Source organism: Acomys minous, assembly GCF_964271855.1.
Source record: "Acomys minous genome assembly, chromosome: 6".
Classification (NCBI taxonomy): domain Eukaryota; kingdom Metazoa; phylum Chordata; class Mammalia; order Rodentia; family Muridae; genus Acomys; species Acomys minous.
In genome coordinates, this window is record NC_140487.1 from 81,650,452 (window position 1) to 81,671,264 (window position 20,813).

At 41.8% G+C, this 20,813-nt stretch overlaps 1 protein-coding gene across 2 annotated transcripts in view; it reads left to right on the forward strand.

The window, feature by feature from the left end:
- PDE4B (phosphodiesterase 4B) overlaps positions 1-20,813 on the forward strand; it is a 540,265-nt gene that overhangs the window by 102,045 nt on the left and 417,407 nt on the right. The window contains exon 3 of one of the 2 annotated variants that reach the window (XM_084786194.1): positions 650-888. In XM_084786194.1, the coding sequence (XP_084642320.1) occupies positions 650-888 (239 nt within the window). Of the gene's footprint in view, positions 1-649; positions 889-20,813 lie in introns of those variants that run through there. The other variant, XM_084786195.1, reaches the window with a different exon arrangement.

Sequence of the window (20,813 nt, forward strand, 5' to 3'; positions counted from 1 at the left end):
GCCTATCTCTTCTATCTCTGAACTCTTACAAAATTCAGTAGTAACAAAACAGCAACATTGGTCTGATCCTGGAGTCTCAGCACTGGGATAGGCAGAGGCAGGAGGATCACAGCTTACTTGGTCAGCCAGCCTAGCCTAACTGGAGAGCAGCCATGACGACAACCAGTGGATTCTTATTACCAATGCTCTGATATCTCAACACACAAAATATTGGTTTTTGCCTTGAAAACAAGTTTCATATTTGTTTATAGTTTATTAGCATATATCAAAATGGTAAATTGATTTCTAAAGTATATTATCAATTTAGCAAATTTCATTTTAACAAATTGGTGGGGGGGGGGCGAAAAAGAAAGAAAATTTCCAACCCACATGCTACTCCTGGTAAACTCAGCCTGTGAATCTAAAGAGTTCTAGGGAAATGCAACTGCTAGGTTTGTACAAAGGCTAGAGAGAAGCCCCTCCTCACCCCTGCCACCTCGCTTGTTGTCTTTAAGGCTTCTGACATCAGCTTCAGGGTCTGATTGTGAGATACAGAACCTGGGCCTCCTCAGTGACTGCTGGACCATCTGGATTCTTATTTAACTCTGTCATTTAGACATTTGAGTTTCACCCCCCTTTTCCTTGTTTTCTTTCTCTTTATCTCCTCCAGAACGGCAAGGACTATTTTGAATGTAGCCTGAGTAAATCCTACAGCTCTTCCAGTTACAGCCTTGGGATTGACCTCTGGAGGGGCAGAAGGTGCTGTTCAGGGAATTTACAGCTGCCTCCATTGTCACAGAGACAGAGTGAAAGGGCCAGGACCCCCGAGGGAGATGGCATTTCCAGGCCGACCACGCTACCTTTGACAACACTCCCCAGCATCGCTATAACAACTGTGAGCCAGGAGTGGTGAGTAGCCTCAAAGGCCAAGGCCGATTCTAAACCTTCCATTTAATTCAGATAGAATTGCATTGTCAAAAGGGTGGTTGATGTCTGTAGGCTGGACAAGACTGTGGACTTCTTGAGAGCTTTTTCCCCTTGGGTAGCAGGATGAAACCCCTTAACCAATGACAAGAGCATCTGCTTCTTAAGATTGAAAGGACTGTGCCCCACATAGAGCCCTCTGAGGAGAGACTGGATGCATCTGTAACACTGTCAAGCATAAAGCAAACATACAACCTATGATGTCTTTGTTTCACTAAAAATCTATTCAGAAGAGCAAAGCGGTATTCTAGAATGCTATTGGAAAGTCCCTAGATGTTTTTGTTGCTCTGCTCTATACCTACCCCTAGCTTTTAAAACTATAATCCTAGTTTATAAATCTCAGGGTTTATTTTGATATAAAACTCTCCATTATGAATCAAAATAGGGATGAGAGGTGTATTGTCAGAGCTGGGGCCCCATGGCTAAAGTGCTTGTACTTGAAAGCTTGAGGATGGGAATTTCACCCCCCCAGCAGTGCTGAGTATGGTGGCCTGCTTCTGGAGTCTCAGCACTGAAATTGACAGAGGCAGGAGGATTGTGCTGAGTGTGGTGGCCTGATCCTGGAGTCTCAGCACTGGGATAGGCAGAGGCAGGAGGATCACAGCTTACTTGGTCAGCCAGCCTAGCCTAACTGGAGAGCTACAGACCAGTGAGTTACTCTTACCTTAGAGAAGCTGAAAAACGTCCTGAAGATGACATCAGGCATTGTCCCCTGGTCCTCACACGCACTCCATATATGAGCACCTGCATACACACAAATATACACACTTGAATACACCCACATACGTTAAAAGAAAGAATTGTGTTAAAAATGGCTATTTTAGACAGATGCATGGGGCACACCTGTAATCCCAGCACTCAGGTAACAGGTAGATCTCTGTGAGTTCAAGGCCAGCCTGGTCTACAAAGGAAGACACACATGGCTACAGAGAGAAACCCTGTCTCAAAAAAAGAAAGAAAGAAAAGAGAGTGGTTATTTTTGAAAGGGGCTATTTTAAACTTGTGTTGAAATGGTAACCAAGAAAATAAGATCCTAGAACTCTCTGGATAAAAGTCCATCATGACTTCCCTTCAGATATATGTTCTAACATGTACTTAGCCATTAATCTTTTTTATTTAAAGTATTTCACAATAATGGATTGCTTATGTAAAATCGAGTGCTTCATTAAAGTAAAAAAAGTACTAATTTACATAATTTAAAATTATAGTAATGTACTACTTTAAACCACTTTTAAAATAATTTATTATGGAGAAAGATTGAGTGCGACAAATTATTGCATGACATTGCTCTAATAAATGATTAAATTCTGTGACTTCTTGTGGTGTGCATGCCGAGCTCTCATGATGCAGAGCATCTTTGGTCAGTTTTTAATTTACTAAGAATTAGTTCTTGAAACTTCACGTGTTAAAATTGGCAGTATGAAAAGGTTTGCTGAAGAAAGAAAAAAATCAGTGTGTGGCAGAAAAGGCAGTCTGGCATTGTGGGGAACATGTGTTTCCAGTTGTAGAATCACCGGTTCCATTGCCTCCTCCTAAGTTTACACCATAGCCATCACTGTGATAACTGTTCATTGAGAGCTACAGGGGACATGTGTCTGCATAGCTTTCTTGCCCACAGAACTCGGTTGTTAATTGTATCTGTGCTTCTGCATAACTGAAGATTTAGAATCTTGAAGCTTGCCAGATACACCTCTCAGTAACTTGACAAGTTGTGCTTGTTGTTGACTACTAAAGTGCTTCCGTGTTAACAAGGTTGCATTTCCTGAGCTACCCTGTTTCCCTTTATCATCCCAAAGTCATCCTCAGAAATGCTCTGAGGCCATCTATCTACCCTGGGTGATGGCTGGCAGCCATGAGTGGTGGTGCTTTGTATATGACATTTAGCAGTTTGAGTAACAATGAGTAAAATATACCATCCAAAATATATTTAGCTTAGGAAATTTAAACAACTGTAGAATTGCCTTTCTCTTAGATGTATGAAAATTTATCTCTTAGTTTGGGGAATGTTACTTATCTCCCTAAATTCAACAGGTTTTTTTTCTGTACCAACAAAAAGAGATACAATACATATAAATAGGCTATGGAAAGGACTAGATTGCTTACCCAATAAGACACTTTCCTTAGGAAAACATATTTTTTTCAGAGCCAGCCAAGTTTAGTTTTTCTCCTCTAGATCATTAGTCAATAAAAGCTTTTGAAGAATAGAAACCACATGTGATTTAAATGTGGAATGTCCCGTGTAGACTGATGTGTCTGACACTCGGTCCCCAGCTGGTAGTGCTGCTTACAGAGACCGTGGAATCTTTGGGAGTTGTATCCTGCCTGGGGGAACTGAGTGGCTGTGGTCAGGGCCTCTTCCTGAACATCTGCTTCCTAGACGTGGATGCAGTGCAATGTGACAAGGTGTCACATGGCTCTGCCACCACTTCCCAGTCCTACGGTGGATCGCATTCTTTCTTAAACTGTAAGCCAGAGGACACCCTTTCTCCCTTACGTTGTTTTTCTTTAACTATCTGGCCACGATAGACTAAGGATCTAGTTCAGAGAACTGGTGCCAAGAACTGGCACTGTTGCTGTAGTAACCCTGACCATTTGATTTGCAGAGTCAGTGTGGAGAACTTAGAATTATGGGCTGGTAAAGCCCTGGAATGTTGTAAGTGGAATTAATGGGGTCATTCTTTTGGAGTTTTAGAGGACCAGAGTGCCTAGAAAAATGCAGACATTTTTGAGGGAAACAGACTCTACAGGAAAATGGGAAAGGGGCTATAAGGCCAGTAAATCCTATTAAATTCTGGCAATGAAACTGGCTGTGTTCTGCTTGTGTTATGAGAACTCGAGTGAGGCTAAACTCAAAAGTAATGGACTTTATGTGGGATTGGCATACTGTGGGCTTTTCTCTGATGACTTTGGCATGTCCGCTGGTATTGTTCTTGTTCATCTCACTTTGGGGCAGCCACATTGGTGAGCCTTTATCAGTGTCGCTTCTCACCCAGGACTAAAGACAACTGATGAAAGCTTCCAGCAGGAGAGATTGTCTTCTCAGGGAAGATGACACCAATTTGCTGCAGAGTGTCAACTGGTCAGCTATGACAACATACATACAATTAATATTAACAGACTAAGCAAGTTATATTTAGGAATATATCATATAGGCTTGTGATAGCAATAAAGAAGAGGCCATGAATTTGAAGGAGAGAGGGAAAGGGTATGTTAGAAGGTTTAGAGGGAGGAAAGAGTAGCAAGAAATGTTATATTTATACTATATACTCAAAAATAAAAAAAGAAATAAGAGGAAAAAAATGGCCTAATAAATTTTGTAGAGAACTAATGACATTTCAAGACAGGATAATAGTCAGGCTGTGTGAAAGTTTGCTTTTGACTGCTCTTCTGGTCTATAGCAAAAGAAAGCAACAAGGCAGCACAAAGCTATTTAAATGTGCCTCTCTGTAAGGAAAAGCATGAATTCAAAGCTGTAGACAAGACAGCTGAGAAAGCAACTGTAATTATTAAAGAGATTAGCACCATTAAAAAGACACCAATGTGCTTTACAATGGGGCAATAGGAAAGGTGCCTAGAAGACAAGACCCTGCTCACCCAAGAGAATGTTCCACAACCTTGCCCATAAGCAAATCTCATGGGAGTATTTTCTCAATGGAGGTTCTCTCTTCCCAAATGACCCCAACTTGCATCAAGTTGATATAAAACTAGCCAGAACAGGGTTTCTTGGAATCCAGAGGAGTCTTGAGTTTGGAACAGTGTGGGGACTGTTAAAGACTATGACACTTTAGATGTTGGAATGAATGAGTTTTGGATCATGAGATATCTATAAGCCTATAGGTCCAAGAGTAGAATATTCTATAATCTGACTGTGAAATGTATCCCGTATGTGGTTTTGAACACTTGACTCCCAGTTGGTGGCACTGTTTAGGAAGATTGTGTAACCTTTAACAAGTACAGGCTCACTGGAGGAAGTGGGTCACTGGGGCAGGCCTTGGGGTGTTGTTGCATGACCCCACTATTCATTCAGTCTGAGCTTCCTGACTGCAGATACAGTGTGATCATCCATCACAGGCTCTTACCTACCAACTCTGCCATGATTTGCTGTACCCCTGCTTAAACATATGCCACAATAGGCCTTCACTCTTAACTTGCTTCTTGCTAGATATTTGTTCACAGCAATGAGTACGTGATTAACACACCATGTTTCAAGTAGTAGTAGCTTATGCTGGGATTAGTAGCATGAGGAGATATAAATCTGAAAATTATAGAAGGTTTGCTTTCCATAGTCACCTAATACATGTAACTAATTTGTTTATAACACCTATTTTCTTTTAATTAAGTATCTTCTTTATAAAGTATAAGAAAACCCAATCATTAGCTCTAAATTTAGTTTTAAATTTAAGCAAATAAAAGCTTTAAATTTTATTCTTTGAAAATGAATCTACTGGGACGTTGATAGTTGAAGACGGTTGGCGTTGCTAGCAGAGGATTCTGAGAGAAGAGCTTGATTAAAAATGAGCCAGTAGGGCTGCAACTAGCATCGTTGCCACTGACTTGATGAGAGTTCACTGGGTAAGGAAGACAGCCTAGGACCATGTGTGACAAATAATTATACCTACCTCTAAGAGTACGGGGAATATGACATCGATTCCGAGACTAGACCAGCTGTTTTGTCGTAAAGTGCCAGGCAGCAAATATTTTCAGAGTTGTAAGTCTCAAGGTCTGTTATAAGTACTAAACACTGCTGCTGTTTTGACAAAGTAGCCGCAGACAACAGTGTGTAAATGAGCAAGTGCACTGTGTTCCAATAAAACTGTTTACAGAAATAGGTGGTGGTATAAATTGGCTTGCCAGCCAGTTTGCTGGTGCCTGTTCTGAACTAAGGATCTTGAGGACATGACTCCCAGTGCTATAATTGCTTCAGCAACAATCCAAGGACAGAAGCTGACCTTGAATTCCTTACCAGTGTGCTAAATTAGTCGTTAAGATGGGCTGATGCTTGTTATACAGGGTCAATTCCAGAGAAAGAATGTAAAGATAATTATGAAAAATGAACTCATATATAACCCTTCTGGATTAGAGTTGGGGTAGTTGGCCAAAGACCTTGGATACAAAGAGGTTTTGTTTATTATGGAGAAAGACAGTGTTGAACATTTCCTACTGAGGTTTGAATGGGAAACATCCCTTAAAGGCTCTTGTATTTGAACACTTGGGCCCCAGATGGTGGTGCTGTATAGGAAAAATATGGAATCCTTAGGAGGAGAAGCTTTGCTGAAGGAGATGTGTCCCTGGGACAGGCTTTGAGAGAGGTTTGGTAGCCCGGCACTATGTCCTGCTCTCCGTCACCGTGCAGATGAAATGTAGTTGCTCTACTCCCCGACTCTCAGGCCAGCTTCTCAATCTGATGCTATGTGTTTCCTACCATGATGAACCATAATTCCAGTTCTAGAGCCTCTGGAACCGTTGGCCAAAGTAAACTCTTTTCTCCTCTAAGTTGATTTTATTAGAGTGTCCTGTCACAGCAGTGGAAAGGGAACTGACACATCCAGTCTAGTTTTAGAAGGCAACTTCCATCTAGCTGCCTTTTTATTTCCAAGAAACCAACAGTGGGTTCCTACTTTTCAGAATTCTGTGATAATTACGGATGTTCATGCAAGCACAGTGGCAAGCAATCAATGACTATTTTGATGCCAATATAGCTGTCATGTCATATGTAAAATGTAGATCGAATTATCACTCAGTAGCAAGGGGTGTTAGATCACAGTTCTTCTCCGCACTCTGAGTAAATATAGAGGCACACTTACTTCTGTACAGTCCGGGCGAGACACTCCAGAAAAACCCTGCTCAATGAGGGGATTAGAGAGAAGGCTTGTACTGCCAGTTTATCCTTCCAGGAATGCCCACAAGCACACAGTCACTGCTTCTTACAGGATGTGAAGTGAGAGGTGGGAGGAGGCTGGGATATGATGCTGTGGGCGTTCCTGACCCCTAGAAGGGAACAGAGAAAGAGAAGCATATTCTTCTCTTGACATCCCCAACTCTTAACCCCTTTTGCCATTCATTTAAGGTTATGGCAGGAATACATTGCTCTTCAGAAGAATAGCCAAGATTACAGCAAGACCATCTTACTGCCAGATCTATTAAGCCATTTAAATACCAACTACTGCCCTTTTGGGCATTCAAAAATGAATGGATAAATATCGAAACAATAGCACTTTTCCCTCCATGTAGCAAAAATTCAAAGAATTTTATCTTCTTAGGTTTTCCTTCTGTTAGCAAATTCCATTTCTTTATTTACCTATTTAGTTAGTTTGTTCATCAGTTATGTATTTTATTATTTGTTTATTTTTAAGGATGAATGAGTTTATTTTGGCTATTGTTGAAAGGGGTGAGTCGCAACATGGCAAGGAGGCATGGGAACAAGTGGCAGACAGGCTGACGGGATCAGGAGGCTGAGAACTCTCAAACTGATGGTGAGGGCGACTCAAACACCCAAAGCCAATGGCAGTGACATACTTCCTGCAGCAAGGCCACACTCCCTAAACTGTAGTGCCACCACCTGGGGACAAGTGTTCAAATATTTTGGCCTAAGGAAGACATTCTCATTCAAACCATTGTAACTATCGACACTATCACTCAAAAGTACACTTTCCAGAAAAGAAAAAAGACAATTTCACAAATTACTTTAAAGCAAAGTCGTTTTCGTGTTTGTTATTTGTTTTTTTTTTCTTTACGATTGGAAGTAGATTTTTTTCTTACATAAAATATCTTGATTACAATACTCCCCTCGCTATACTCCTCACAATTCTTTCCCTCTTCCCCTCTCACCTGCATCCACTCCCTTTCTCTCTTTCATTAGAAATCAAGCTTCTAAGAGGTAATAAAAATAAGATAAGATAAGATATAAAGATAAGATAAAAACAAAAACTAACACATCTGAATAGGACAAAACAAACAGAAGGGAAAAAAAAGCCAAGGTGAAGGCACAAGAAACAGAGACCCATTCTTTTGCACACTCGAGCCTTCCATGAAAACAGTAAACTTGAAGTCAGTGTGTGTGTGTGTGTGTGTGTGTGTGTGTGTGTGTGTATGGGTGTGTGTGTGTGTGTGTGTGTGTGTGTGTTTGGGTGTGTATGGGAGTGCATGTGTGTGTGCTCATGCACACATGCAAAGGACCTATCAAATTTAAAAAAAAACAGAAGAAAATATATAAATAAAATTAAATAGAAATAAAAATGAGAGGAAAAGCCCTGACATGACATTATGAGACAAAGAACCTCCAAAGATGCTCCTGAGTCTGCTTTCTGTTGGCATATACTGCTGGGCATGCAGCCTACCCACGCAGGTTTTTCCAATTACCTATTGTAAGAGTAGTTTGCCCAGTGAGACTCTGATGGAGGAAAGTAAATTTTTATTTGCAGGTGGTTATCAACTGGAGATTGTTTCTGGGTTAGGGATGGAGGCATGTATCCACTTCTCCTTTCAGCTCTATGGCCCAGTCTGGTGTAGAATGGTACAGACCCTGTGTGTGCTGCCCTCTGTCTCTGTGAGCTCATCTGTCAACAGATTATTTAGAAGCCTTGTTTTCTTGGTGTCCTACATCCTCTCTGGCTCTTGCACTGCCTCCTCTTCCTTAGGGTTCCCTGTGGAGAAGGGATTTGATGGAGACATCCCATTTAGGGCTGGATGATCCAAGGTCTATTTTACACAGTGTTCTAGAATCTCCACATGCGTTTCTACAGCAAAGGAAAAACACCAAAGGAGGAGCCTTGCAACGAGCCAGAGGAGACGACCCATGAGAAAATCCCCGACAATGCAGGAACAAGGAGATCTAATCAGGACAGGCAAAGCAACTGTGTTCCCTCCAGTAGGATAAGGGCAGAAGCAGAACTATGGAATGTGTCAATTTGCAGACAAATAGTGACCTCATACTCCACACTTTAGGCTCTGTGATTCCAGTGGTCTTGATTCCAGGCTATATTTGCTTTTTTAATTTATATATAAAGTGCTCTGCCTGCATGTACACCTGCAGGCCAGAAGAGGGCATCAGATCACATCATAGATGGTTGTGAGCCACCCTATGGTTGCTGGGAGTTGAACTCAGGACCTCTGGAAGAGCAGACAGTGCTCTTAGCCACTGAGCCATCTCTCCAGCCTCCATATTTGCTTCTGAATTGTGTGTTTTACTTGCTAGTTCTGGGAGAGTCACCGGAAGAGGCTCATTTGCAATTCTTGCTTCCACCATCGTGTATGTGTCAGAGATCAAAACCAAGGCCTAATGCAGGTTCCACAAGGCAAGCTTTACCAGTGAGCTGTAGTCCCACCCTTTCCCTCCTTCGAGATTTTTGAATTAAGTTAAATTAAACTGTTTTTTTACTATTGTTAGTTCTCTGGTTAGTCTTGGACTCACTCTAAAGCCCAGGCAGGCCTTGTGCTCAGTCTTCTTGTGTCGGCCACTTCAAGCAGCTCTTGTTTCAGGCCTGCATTCTGTTAGCTTCTTCTTCAGCGCCAGATGGGGATGCACAATATAAGTCCCCATAGACTGTGCCCATCCATGCAGGTCCAGCCATATACATTGTATCTAGAACTGTGCACCCAACTCCTCCTAACCAGTCAACCATTAGTCTAAATATCAGTATCTTGAGGACACTTCTAACTGTGGTTTTCAGAGACACTCGGTGATGCATTAACAGTTCATTTCTAGCTTGTGCCCACATATTGAGTAGCTTCCGCCATAAACAAATCGTAGGTGTTTTCTTACTTTGTCAACAGAAAACAGTCCATGAGTTAGTTAAAGGACGTGAAATGAGAAAAACAAGTGCAGTAGTGATGCATGGCAAGGGGGCTACATTTGTTTGATTTCCGGATACCTTGCAAACTGCTGCAGTTTTCCTCTCAGCCTTATCACCTCCATGTTACATCAAATTGCTGCGGGGGTCACCTGACTAGGACTGGGTGATTCTGGTAGAATCCATGGTATGTTGGTAAAAGTGCTCTAATTACCTCTAAAAATATTAGCCTGGTTTATATCCCTTGCTGAGCTCTCGGTTGTAAATATTTCTACAATGACTAATGCAAGTGGGAGTGTTGTCAAAGGTTGTGGAACTGGGAACAGATGTGCTGGTGCTGTCTCCTGAACATCACTATGCTAAGGTAGCAATGCATTCTGTGATACAGGTGTCATCACTTTGATCTGGAGCCCTAACAGTGTATACTGTGCAGAGAATATAATGCTGCCACTGTAGCACCATAAACAACAATCTTGCACTTTTCTTGCTCTGGGCTCTACTTAACACTAACATTCTTTGTATCATCTGACCTATGGGTCATCTTGATACTTAATTGAATTATACTCAATTTCTCAAGTTTTATGACACCTACTAAATGCCATGGCTCATTTTCAGTTGGGAGGGACAACTAATAACTAATATTTTTACTTTGAAAAGGGTATTTCAGGATGCTCACATTAAAACACCAAATATTCTGCTTCTGTAAAAGCCCTGGCTATCTCTGGATTTTGTTTCATTCAGTATAATTAACATGCCATTCTCAATGTAGTGGACCAGCATGATGTTTGGCAGAGCATCCATCCAAGTCATTCAAGGCTATTCTGATAGAATTATGACAGGCAGCAGAAAAATTGGCATAGCCTCAGGGCAAGATGGTAAAAGTCCACTGCTGTCTGTCCCTGTGAGTAAGAGCTTATTCTAGCCTGCCTTCTGATAAGGATGAAAGAGTAAACAATTGTCAATGTTCAGTGGTGACATGCTGGTAGTCAAGACTGAATTAATTTCTCATAAATCACAGTAGCACAGCAGCATTAGCTTAAGTGACAGCTTAGTTAGCTTGGGATAGCTTAACTTAATTGTAATTTCTTTCCTTCCTTTCTTCTATCCCTTTTTCCTCCTTCCTTCTCTCCCCTCTACTTTTTCTTTCCTTTCCCTCCTCTTTTTTTTCTTTCTTTCTCTCTTTCTAGAATTGGAGATTAAACATATGGTCTTATGCACACTAGCCAATGCTATATTCCTGAATTACATCCTCTAACTAGTTTATTGCAATATTCCATGGCCCACCCTCTTTTTATGCAGAGCAGTGTGCTAAATAGGATTATACTGGAGACCACCAGTTCGGTGGCACTAACTATATTTGTTCTGTGTTTAAATATATCTAAATACACAAGTGCTTATTACCGTTTCATCACTGCCCATCATGTCTTCATAGTGACATGTTGTGCAGATTTGTAGCCTAGGAGCAGTAGGCCAGAGCATGTGGCTTATGTAAACCATACAGATTTGCACTGCGGAGCTGCATACTATGAAACTGCTCATATACCTTGCTCCTAAAAAACAAATATATAAACCACTTTCGTAAATGTGTGGCCTAATCATTGCTGATTTGTTCTAAATGGCCTATGTGTTACAGTCTTTCTGTGCATCTCTCTTCAGTGCATGCTGTCTACCAGCTTCTGCTGTTTACAGAGTTTTATTGCACCTACTGCCATCATCTTCTACCCGTCATTATCCCTGGGTTTTTGAATGAAATGAGAGTATTCTTCTGGCTGTTTAATAAAGAGACTGTATTCTGGGCCCTACACAATGGGCCTTCTTACATGCATGTTTGTTTGAGACTGTAAAGCCTGTATGGAGTACAGCATTTGTTAAAGTGATCATGGTATCTTTACATACAGGCCTTTCCTTTGCTCACATTTTCAGAGGCCATGCCAATAGCCTTTTATACCCTGCCATAAGAGTCTAAATCCTGTGTCACTAGGAAGTTTTACCACTGTAAACCATGCCAAAACATGTCTTTTCACTCATTCTCCCTCTTGCTCTGGCTCACCTCAGGAATCACTACCAATTCCCAAGGTTAGGTAGTTACCCAGACTCTAAGTCTGAACTCTTATAGGCATATTGCTCCCTTTTTGCTTAAGCTGGCCTCACATTTCCTGAGTCAAGCTGTACTGAGATTTGACCATAGTTATGAGTCATGAGAGGAGATAATGATGTAAATCCTAAGAAGGGCAAGAAATGTCATCCAGGATGCTTGCCTCACCTGAGCCCTGTGTAGCAGTGTGTGTGTGTGTGTGTGTGTGTGTGTGTGTGTGTGTTTGTGTGTGTGTGTGCACGAGTGTGTGTGAGTGCATGTGCGTGTATGTATGAGTGTGTGCTTGAGTGTGTGAGTGTGTGTGTGAGTGTGTGTGCAGGTGTATGTGTGTGTGTGTGTGTGTGTGTGTGTGTGTGTGTGTTTCTAACTCTATTTTCTACTAAGTGAGAATTCACTACTTCTTTAGGCACGTAGGACTGAAAGCAGCCTCTGAGTTCTAGCTTTTTAGCTGGGTCTTCACAGACATCCCATCCAATGATCAGGTCTCCTTCCCTACCACAGACCAAGGCTTGTATTGGAAGCCTGCCCAAACTAAGAGTCAGACTCCCTGAAGCCTGCTCATAACCAAGTCCTACCCCTGCTCTCCAGCTACAGTTACCATCCACCTGAAGGAGAGGATGTTCCATTTAAATGCTAATGAAGATGTCCTCTCACTCTCACTTCGCTTTAATTTCTTGATTAATAGCTTGAACATGTCATTATTTCTTAATCTTTGGTGCTTAGCAACCGCCAACCAATCCCTCCATTCTTCTGGTTATTTTTTCATCTCTCTAAAAGAGCCAGGGTGTCTTTCCAGTTGTTGCATCCCCTTCCATTTGTGTCTCATCTTAAGTCACTGTTGGGGAAAGGCAGCAGTACACACTGGCATTCCCAGGTCAGTCAAGAATCACTTGTCATCACCGGTGACAGCTTCTTGCTGTAAACTATGTGGGAAATGATCAAACTCCAGACCCTCCACCATTAAAGGCAGCATCCTTGGAAGACGATCTGTGCCAGGCTCCTTCAGTTGTGTTCTCAGAGCATAATTTGAGACAAAGAAAATTCTCTAGATCAACAGTTATCAACCTGTGGGTCACAGTCCCCTTGTGGGGGGTGTTAAGTGATCCCTTCACAAGGGTCACAAAAGACCATCAGAAAACACAGACGTTTCTATTATGATTTTTAACAGTAACAAAATGACAGCTATGAAGTAGCGATGAAATAATTTTATGGTTGGGGTCACCGCAACATGAGGTAAATAAAGAGTAGCAGCATTAGGAAGGTTGAGAACCACTGCTTTAGTGGGTTTATTGCAGAGTGCTCTAATAAAAAGGAGAGCAGATCAGATTGGGGTAGTGGGAAAATATCAAGCAAGACTGCATCAGAGACTGTCTTCAGTGTAGCCTTACAATGTATGAAGGACAAGTTGCATAACAGAGCTAGTTCCACACTGGGACAAAGCCTTGTATAAGCCATGCCAGTAGGTTATTGGCAGACTCAGACTTCTAGACAGCTAGCAGGGCATGTCTCTGGAATAGAGATGAAATGTCTGTCACCTTTACCACTGACAGCAAATAGGAGCTAGTGATGCCACCAGCCAGAGAGATGTGGGTAGACAGACATTTGTAGCATCCATTGCAACTGTGGATAGCTAGTATGAACTTCAGAGATCAGCAAATTTCTGGAGTTATTCTGCATCCTAGAGGGAGAATGCATTCCTTAGAACTTTTGGGGGATCCCAAGTGATACTAGGAAAAAAAACAAGGTCTTCTCTAGGGTTCTTAGTCTTATTAACAAATAAACAAAAAAGGCCTTGAGTGGATACTCAGGGACAATTTTATTAGAGTTTAAGGGACTCCAAGGTAGGTAAGATGCCTCAGCAGCTGCACAGAGAAGGAAAATAAGGAGAGAAGAAAAAAATGCTATGCTGTATGAGCTATTGGTATGAACATCCACACATGGCAGGGAGCTGAGCTTTAGGGAAAGAGCAAGGAAACCCAGAATCCCAGAAGTATATTAGGCTATGGCCAACATCTTAAAGAAAAAGACAAAAAAGAGAAGAAGAAAAAGTTTAAAAGAGGCAGTTTTGGTGGTTAGGACTCAAAAAGGAGGTCAGACACAGACAAACCTCAAGGACCGCTGGACTTGTAGAGACTGTGGAAGAGAATGGAAATTCTGGGAAGGCAAATGGTCAAGTCAATTTAAAGGAATAATTGTTCCACCTATCTCTTTAACAGGCTTAAAGTGAACACGTCTACCCATGGGTGGTCCCTTGTCCTGTTAATGGCCCAGTCCAACTGGAAGCTTGGGTCTCCATCCAGACTTAATGGGTCTTTATTTCTACTCTAGAACTATACCTGAACAGGAAGTTTGTGTTTACCTTTCCCCACTTTCAGTGGAACTGCTCTCAATTCCACTGTCCAAAAATCCTTCATGCTCACCCACCATCTGGCATGAGAGAACCTTCTGCAAATGAGGCCTTGCCTCTGGATCTATTGCCAATTCTTAGTCTGTGGATTGACAATGTCACTCCCCACTGTGACCTTCGGTAGGTTAAATTATTTTCTCATTTAGAATAGAATCATAGCAAGTAAAAAAACAAACTACACAATGTCTCTGCTCTAATATGCATTATTTCTGAAAAGGGAACAGTGGGAAAGGAAAGAGAGAAATGATGATCCAAAAGAAATATTAAAAATAAGATTTTGATTTCCTGCTTTTCTTACTTTGGGTTTAGAAATTGGTATTTTATGATCTAGCCAAAAATGTGTTACCTTGGTCAGGGTGGCAGTGTTGTCTGGAAAGAAGCCATTGTCTTGAACTGCTGTTATCCTGGGATCCATGCTTTTCCTGTTACTCTGGGACCCATGCTTTTCTTCTGTTATCCTGGGACCCATGCTTTTCCTTTGTTACTCTGGGACCCATGCTTTTCCTCTGTTCTTGTTGGACCCATGCTTTTCCTCTGTTACTCTGGGACTCATGTTTTTCCTCTGTTACTCTGGGACCCATGTTTTTCCTCTGTTACTCTGGGACCCATGCTTTTCCTCTGTTCCTTTGGGACCCATGCTTTTCCTCTGTTATGCTGGGACCCATGCTTTTCCTCTGTTCCTGTGGGACCCATGCGTTTCCTCTGTTACACTGGGACCCATGCTTTCCCTCTGTGTTTGCATGAACTCTGGGCACCATGCTCCATAAACACATGAAAAGTGCAGCTGCATGCTGAAGTGTTGACACTGTAAAACTAAACCTATGTGTTTCCACATAATTTTGGATGCATTACGGTTGCTTTGAATAAACCTCGTTCTCTTTCCCCTTATATTCTATTCCCCCATTCACAAACTCATTGCTTTAACCTAAGGCGTTCCCTCCTATGTTCAACAGAATGAACTTTTAATTTCCTTCTTCCTACCTAATTAAGTTGTACCCAGAATGCTAAGCTTGGGATAAACACCAGGGTGAGGATACTCATCTGAATGCTGTCTGGATTAACAACAGATGAAGAAGTTTGCCTCTGAGGGGAAATGATGACAGAAACATGTAGGCTTTTTTCTGATCCATTGAGAGTCTCTTTCTTCTAAGGAACTTCTTAAGTAGTAAGTCATGCTTCCTGGGCTGATATCGTCTAGGCAAGTGTATCAACACCATTAGGGAAGCTATTAAAAATGAAAATCATGGGGCTGGAAAGATGGCTCAGTGGTTAAGAGCAAATGACATAGTTTGAATTCCCAGCACCCACATGGTGGCTGACAACCATGTGTAACTCTGGTTCCAGGAGCTTCAACCCTCTTATGGTCTTTGTGGGCACAGCACACATGTGGTGCACATAAATACATATAGGAAAAATTACCCATACACACAGAATAAAATTAAGAAAATTATTGACATTGTCTCATACCTAAGATGACAAATCAGAGTAAATGCCCATGAATAGATAAATGGGTACTTGAAAGAAAGAATGGGATAGACACACACACACACACACACACACACACACACACACACACAAATGGTATATTACTGAGCCATAAATAAAAACAAAATCCTATCATTTTTACAGTGACATGGATACAGAGAAGTATGCTAAGGGAGATAAGGTAGACACAGAAAGACAAGTATTGAACTCTGATTCTCTGATGTAGAAACCAAAACAGAAAAGCATTGACTTGGAAGCAGAATACTGAGTTCTAGTGACTGGGAAGCATGCTGGGGAAGGAGAGGGGATAAATTTATATGATCTGTGTCTATTGAAATATAAGAAACAATCTCACAAATGTCTGCACCTAATATGTGTTGATAAAAATAACACAGCCAGAATCCCTAGAGTCTCTAAGTGTGTTGTTGTATGTACATTATATGTTTTTCTTCAATATTTTAAGAATCCTCCCAGGAGATTCTGATAGCATCAAGTGTCTATAACCTTTTGTAGAAGGAGCATATTTTCTTTTTTTAATTTTTAAAATTAATTTATTTTGATTAAAACTCATTGATGTTCAGAATTGTGATGTCATCTTGGATGACTTTACTTTTGATGAGTTTGAAGTGTCTTTCCTCATCTATTTTGATTAATTTTCATTGAAAGTCTATTTTATTAGATATTAAATGGCTACCCCAGCTTGCTTCTTGTGTTCTTTTGCTTGGAATAACTTTTTCCAGCCTTTTACCCTGAGGTAATGAGATGTGTTTCCTGAATGCAGAAGAATGCTGAGTTTTGTTTATGCATCCAATCAGTTACTCTGTATCTTTTTATTGGAGAATTGAGACCATTGATATTGAAATATATTAATGACCAGTGACTATTAAGTCCCTTGATTTTGATGTTGGTTGCAGTGGAGTGTTTGTGTGGTTATGTTTTCATGATGGTGTAGTTATCTATTTCCCATGTAATTTGATTGTAGCTTGTCACTTTGGGTTGGAATTTTCCTTCTAGTAACTTCTGTAAGGCCGGATTTGTAGATATGTACTGCTTGAATTTGGTTTTGTCATGAAATACCTTGTTTCCTCTGTCAATGGTTATTGATCATTTCTCTGGGTATAGTAGTCTGGACTGGCATCTGTGGTCACTTTGGGTTTGCAGGACCTCTATACAGGCCCTTCTGGCTTTTATGTTCTCTCATGAGAAGCCAGGTGTAATTCTGATAGGTTTGCCTTTATATGTTACTTGTCCCTTTTCCCTTGCCACTTTTAATAATTTTCCTTTTCTCTGTATATTTTGTGTTTTGATTATTATGTTGCAGGAAGATTTTCTTTTATGATCTATTCTATTTGTTGTTCTGTAGGCCTCTTGTATGGTTATATGCATATCCTTCTTTAAATTGGGATAATTTTCTTCTATGATTTTGTTGAAGATATTTTCTTGTGTTTGGAGTCAGGTGTCTTCTCCTTGCTCAATACTTATTATCCTCAGGTTTCATCTTCTCATGGTGTCCTGGATTTCTTGGATGTCTTGTGTCAGAAATTTTTGAGATTTAGCATTTTCTTTGATGGTTGTTTCAAGTTCTACAATTGTATTTTCTAATCCTGAGATTCGTTCCTCCATCTCTTGGATTCTGTTACAGAAGCTCACCTCTGTGTTGTTTGCTTTCTTCTCTAAGTTCTCTCGTTCATGTTTTTCTTCTGTCTGTGTCTTTATCACTGTTTCTATTTTCATTTTGAGACCTTGAACTGTTTTATTGATTTCCTTCATCTGATTGTATTTTCCTGAATTTCTTCCAGTTCCTCTCTATAGGCCTCTTCAACATGTTTGGCTGCATCTTCCTGCATCTGTTTATGGATTTTATTCATTTCCTCCCTTATCATCTTCATTACTAAGGATCTGAGGTCATGTTCTTGTATTTCAATTGTGTTTGAGTTCACAGGGTTGCTTTCTTTAGGATAGCTGGGATCTGGAGATGCCATATTATTTTAGTTTTTGTTGTTTATGTTTTTTACACTGGCCTTTAGACATCTTGTTGTCTCTGATATTGGGATGTAGGTTCTGGTGTCCTTCACTGGTCACTGAGAGTGGATTGTTGGTGAGTGCTTATAGGTTGAGGGCCCTTGCCTGTGGGGATCAAGGAACTTTTCCCTGGGACAGGCAGGTGGCCTGGTTTTTGGCTCCAAGAGACTTTGCTCCACACCCTGGGCTCCCTACAGGGTCAGCAGAGGTTGGTGCAAGTGCTCTGAAGCTCCAAGATCAGTTTGAGTTACTGTGTGTAGAGATGGTTATCCTGTCTTTGGCTCGACTTTGAATACCCGGCCCTCAGGCCTTGAGGCTTTGGGTCCTAGGCTCAGATCACCCTAGAGTGCCTGAACTCCTACTGGCTTCCAGTAGTTGTTTAGGTTTCTTCCTGATCCATCCAGGCAGTGGGGCTTAGGTTCTGCCCACCAAGGAGAGAGCAGCTACTATCTTCTGATTATTGTTGGTTAGCTAGATTTCTGCCCTATCCCCTCAGGCCTTCCCAGCCTCTCTCGAGAGCATGGGAGGCCTTGCTCGGCTGTGGATTCTAGCTAGGCCCGGTCAGTTCTGCCAAATTATGCAGTAAGTCTGCTGGGATAGGTTGCTAGGTTCCTGCCTGGTCCCATCAGGGCACTCACCTGAGTCAGCTCAGCCCCACTGGGATTGGGTGGCTGATTATTTTGTGTGTGTGTGTGTGTGTGTGTGTGTGTGTGTGTGTGTGTGCATGCTATTCCTTCAGTCATATCCAGCCTCTCCCAAGAGCGTGGGAGCCCCTGATAGGCTGTGGAGCCTGGCTAGGCTAGATCAGTTTTTCCTAATTGGCAGAGACAGTCCACTGTGGCTGGTAGGTAGTTTCCTGCCCAGTACCATTTAGAGCATGGCGCTATGCCTGGATAATGTGTCCACAGCTGCCTGGGCCCCCTTGTGGCACCTGGGGCTTTCTGTGGACTGGTGCAGGATGGGTGGGTGGGTCAAAAGACAGAACCAACCATTTCCCTGAGATTTCCCCCAGCCAGGAACTCTGGTGCTTCACTGCCCGGAGCTCAGTCCCATATACCAAGTTCATGCGATAGAGTAAGGTTGCAGTTCCCAGTTCTCAGGCAGGTTCCAGTCCAGACTCTAGGGACAGGGTTCCCATCCTCCATGGGCCATTGGATGACTGGAGGCCAGACCCACCTGTGGTCTCCACTATGTGGACCCCAATCACCTAGTGTTCTCTAGATCTTACAGTCTTTAGCTCCCAGTAGGGCCCCTAGTCGCCTTCCTGTAAATCAGACACAATGCGTGTTCAGTGCTGCCATCTTGGAAATTCCCATCTTTTCTTTCATCTCTCACCACCTTACTGTCCATGGACCATGTTCCTCAACCAGATCCTCTGCTTCCTATCCAGGACACCTAAGCTAACTTTCCCAGTGGCTTTCCCATAATAAAGGGAAGATAAGTTCCCAGAGCATTGCATAATAAGATACAGTGATTCATATGATATGGAAATGTATTCTAGGTCTTAAAAGCACAAATCTTGTAGTCAGCTTGTCACTTAATTACATTAAAATTATGGTTCTGCCTCTGTGAACTAATGTCATGACACCCACCTTCTTGATTGTTGTGCTAGATGATGCAAGCAAAGCACTTAGCAAAGTGCCTGACTCATAGTAAGTCACCATCTAGTTGAATCATCACCAGTCATAGGTCCTCAGTAAGTCTTGGTGACTAGTTGCTGGAATAATATCCACAGGGCACAGAACACTCTTTACTCTAGAAATTTAGAGAGGCATCACTAAGCATTTCATGGCTCCTTAGAATCCAGGGTAAAATGTAGGAATTCTCCCCTGGCCCCATGTGATAGTCCAAATTCTAATGTGTTGCCTTAAAATATCCTTCACCTCTTAGTCACTGATTTTACAGATCATGGATCAAAAGTTAAGAGTCTCACACATCAGCTCGGTAGTGGTTTCACAAGCCTTTAATCTCAGCACTCAGGAGCCAGAGACTGGTATATCTCTGTGAGTGCAAGACCTGCCGAGTCCTCAAAGCAAATCCAGAGAAGGCTACATAAAGAAACCCTGTTTCAAAAAAAAGATAAACTCCCACACAACATACATATATATTTATTATTTACAGAGTACGGTAAAAATATCTTACTGTGCTGTATTGTGTAGGCTGTATAATAGCCCCACAATTGTTACAATCTGTGAATGTGTTACCTCATCCTCATAATAGAGACTTGCAGGCATATTCAGTGGAGAATAGAGATGGGCAGATGGCTCTGGATAACACTGGCCAATTTAATCACCAAGTTCCTTATGAGAGTGTTTGGGAGAGTTGGAGAAACAGAAAGAAAAGTTTTAAGTGATATGAGGTCATGTAAAGAGTTCAAGTAGCTTCCAAAGGCTAGAAGAAGGTAGAAGATTGGGATCTTGCCAAGATCCCTTGAAGGAATGAGTGGGAAGCCAAAGAAGCCTTGAGTGAATGCATAAGTAGCTACGTCCTGAGTAAAATGTGAAGAGCAGGTAAAGTCCTGTGTGAGCTTGTATAGTTTGACAAGGGCACAGCCACGCCAAAGACCCAGTGCCTCAGACCCATGGGAATATCAAAGCCTTCCCCACATAGGTGAGGCTCAGAGGATGGCAAAGCCCTCTGCTAGTCAGAGATGGAATGTTGACAGAGTATGAGTGTTTATGAAAGATTGACCTTGAACAGTGTGTGCAGAAGCTAGCAACTTCAGCTTTTTAGCTCTCTGAATGTTTACAGCCTGGGTCTGTGGGCTTTCAGAGGCCTCTTTCTGAGGTAAACTACCCTTATCCATGTGCTGCACATAAGAAACACTCTGAACTTCTGGGTTATGGCATAGTTGGTGTAACTTTATCAAACATGCTCACCTACCTGACCCCATCTGTTCTATAGCTGTATCTGTGTGCCTGCCCTTTCTCCGTTCTTTTGCTACCCCAGTCAGGTTTCTAGGGCCAAGCAGTAGCAGAGATATTACCCTATTCACCAATTTTGGGAACTTCTGAAACTTCAAAACTGCCTGGTGACATCTGTATTTGCTATT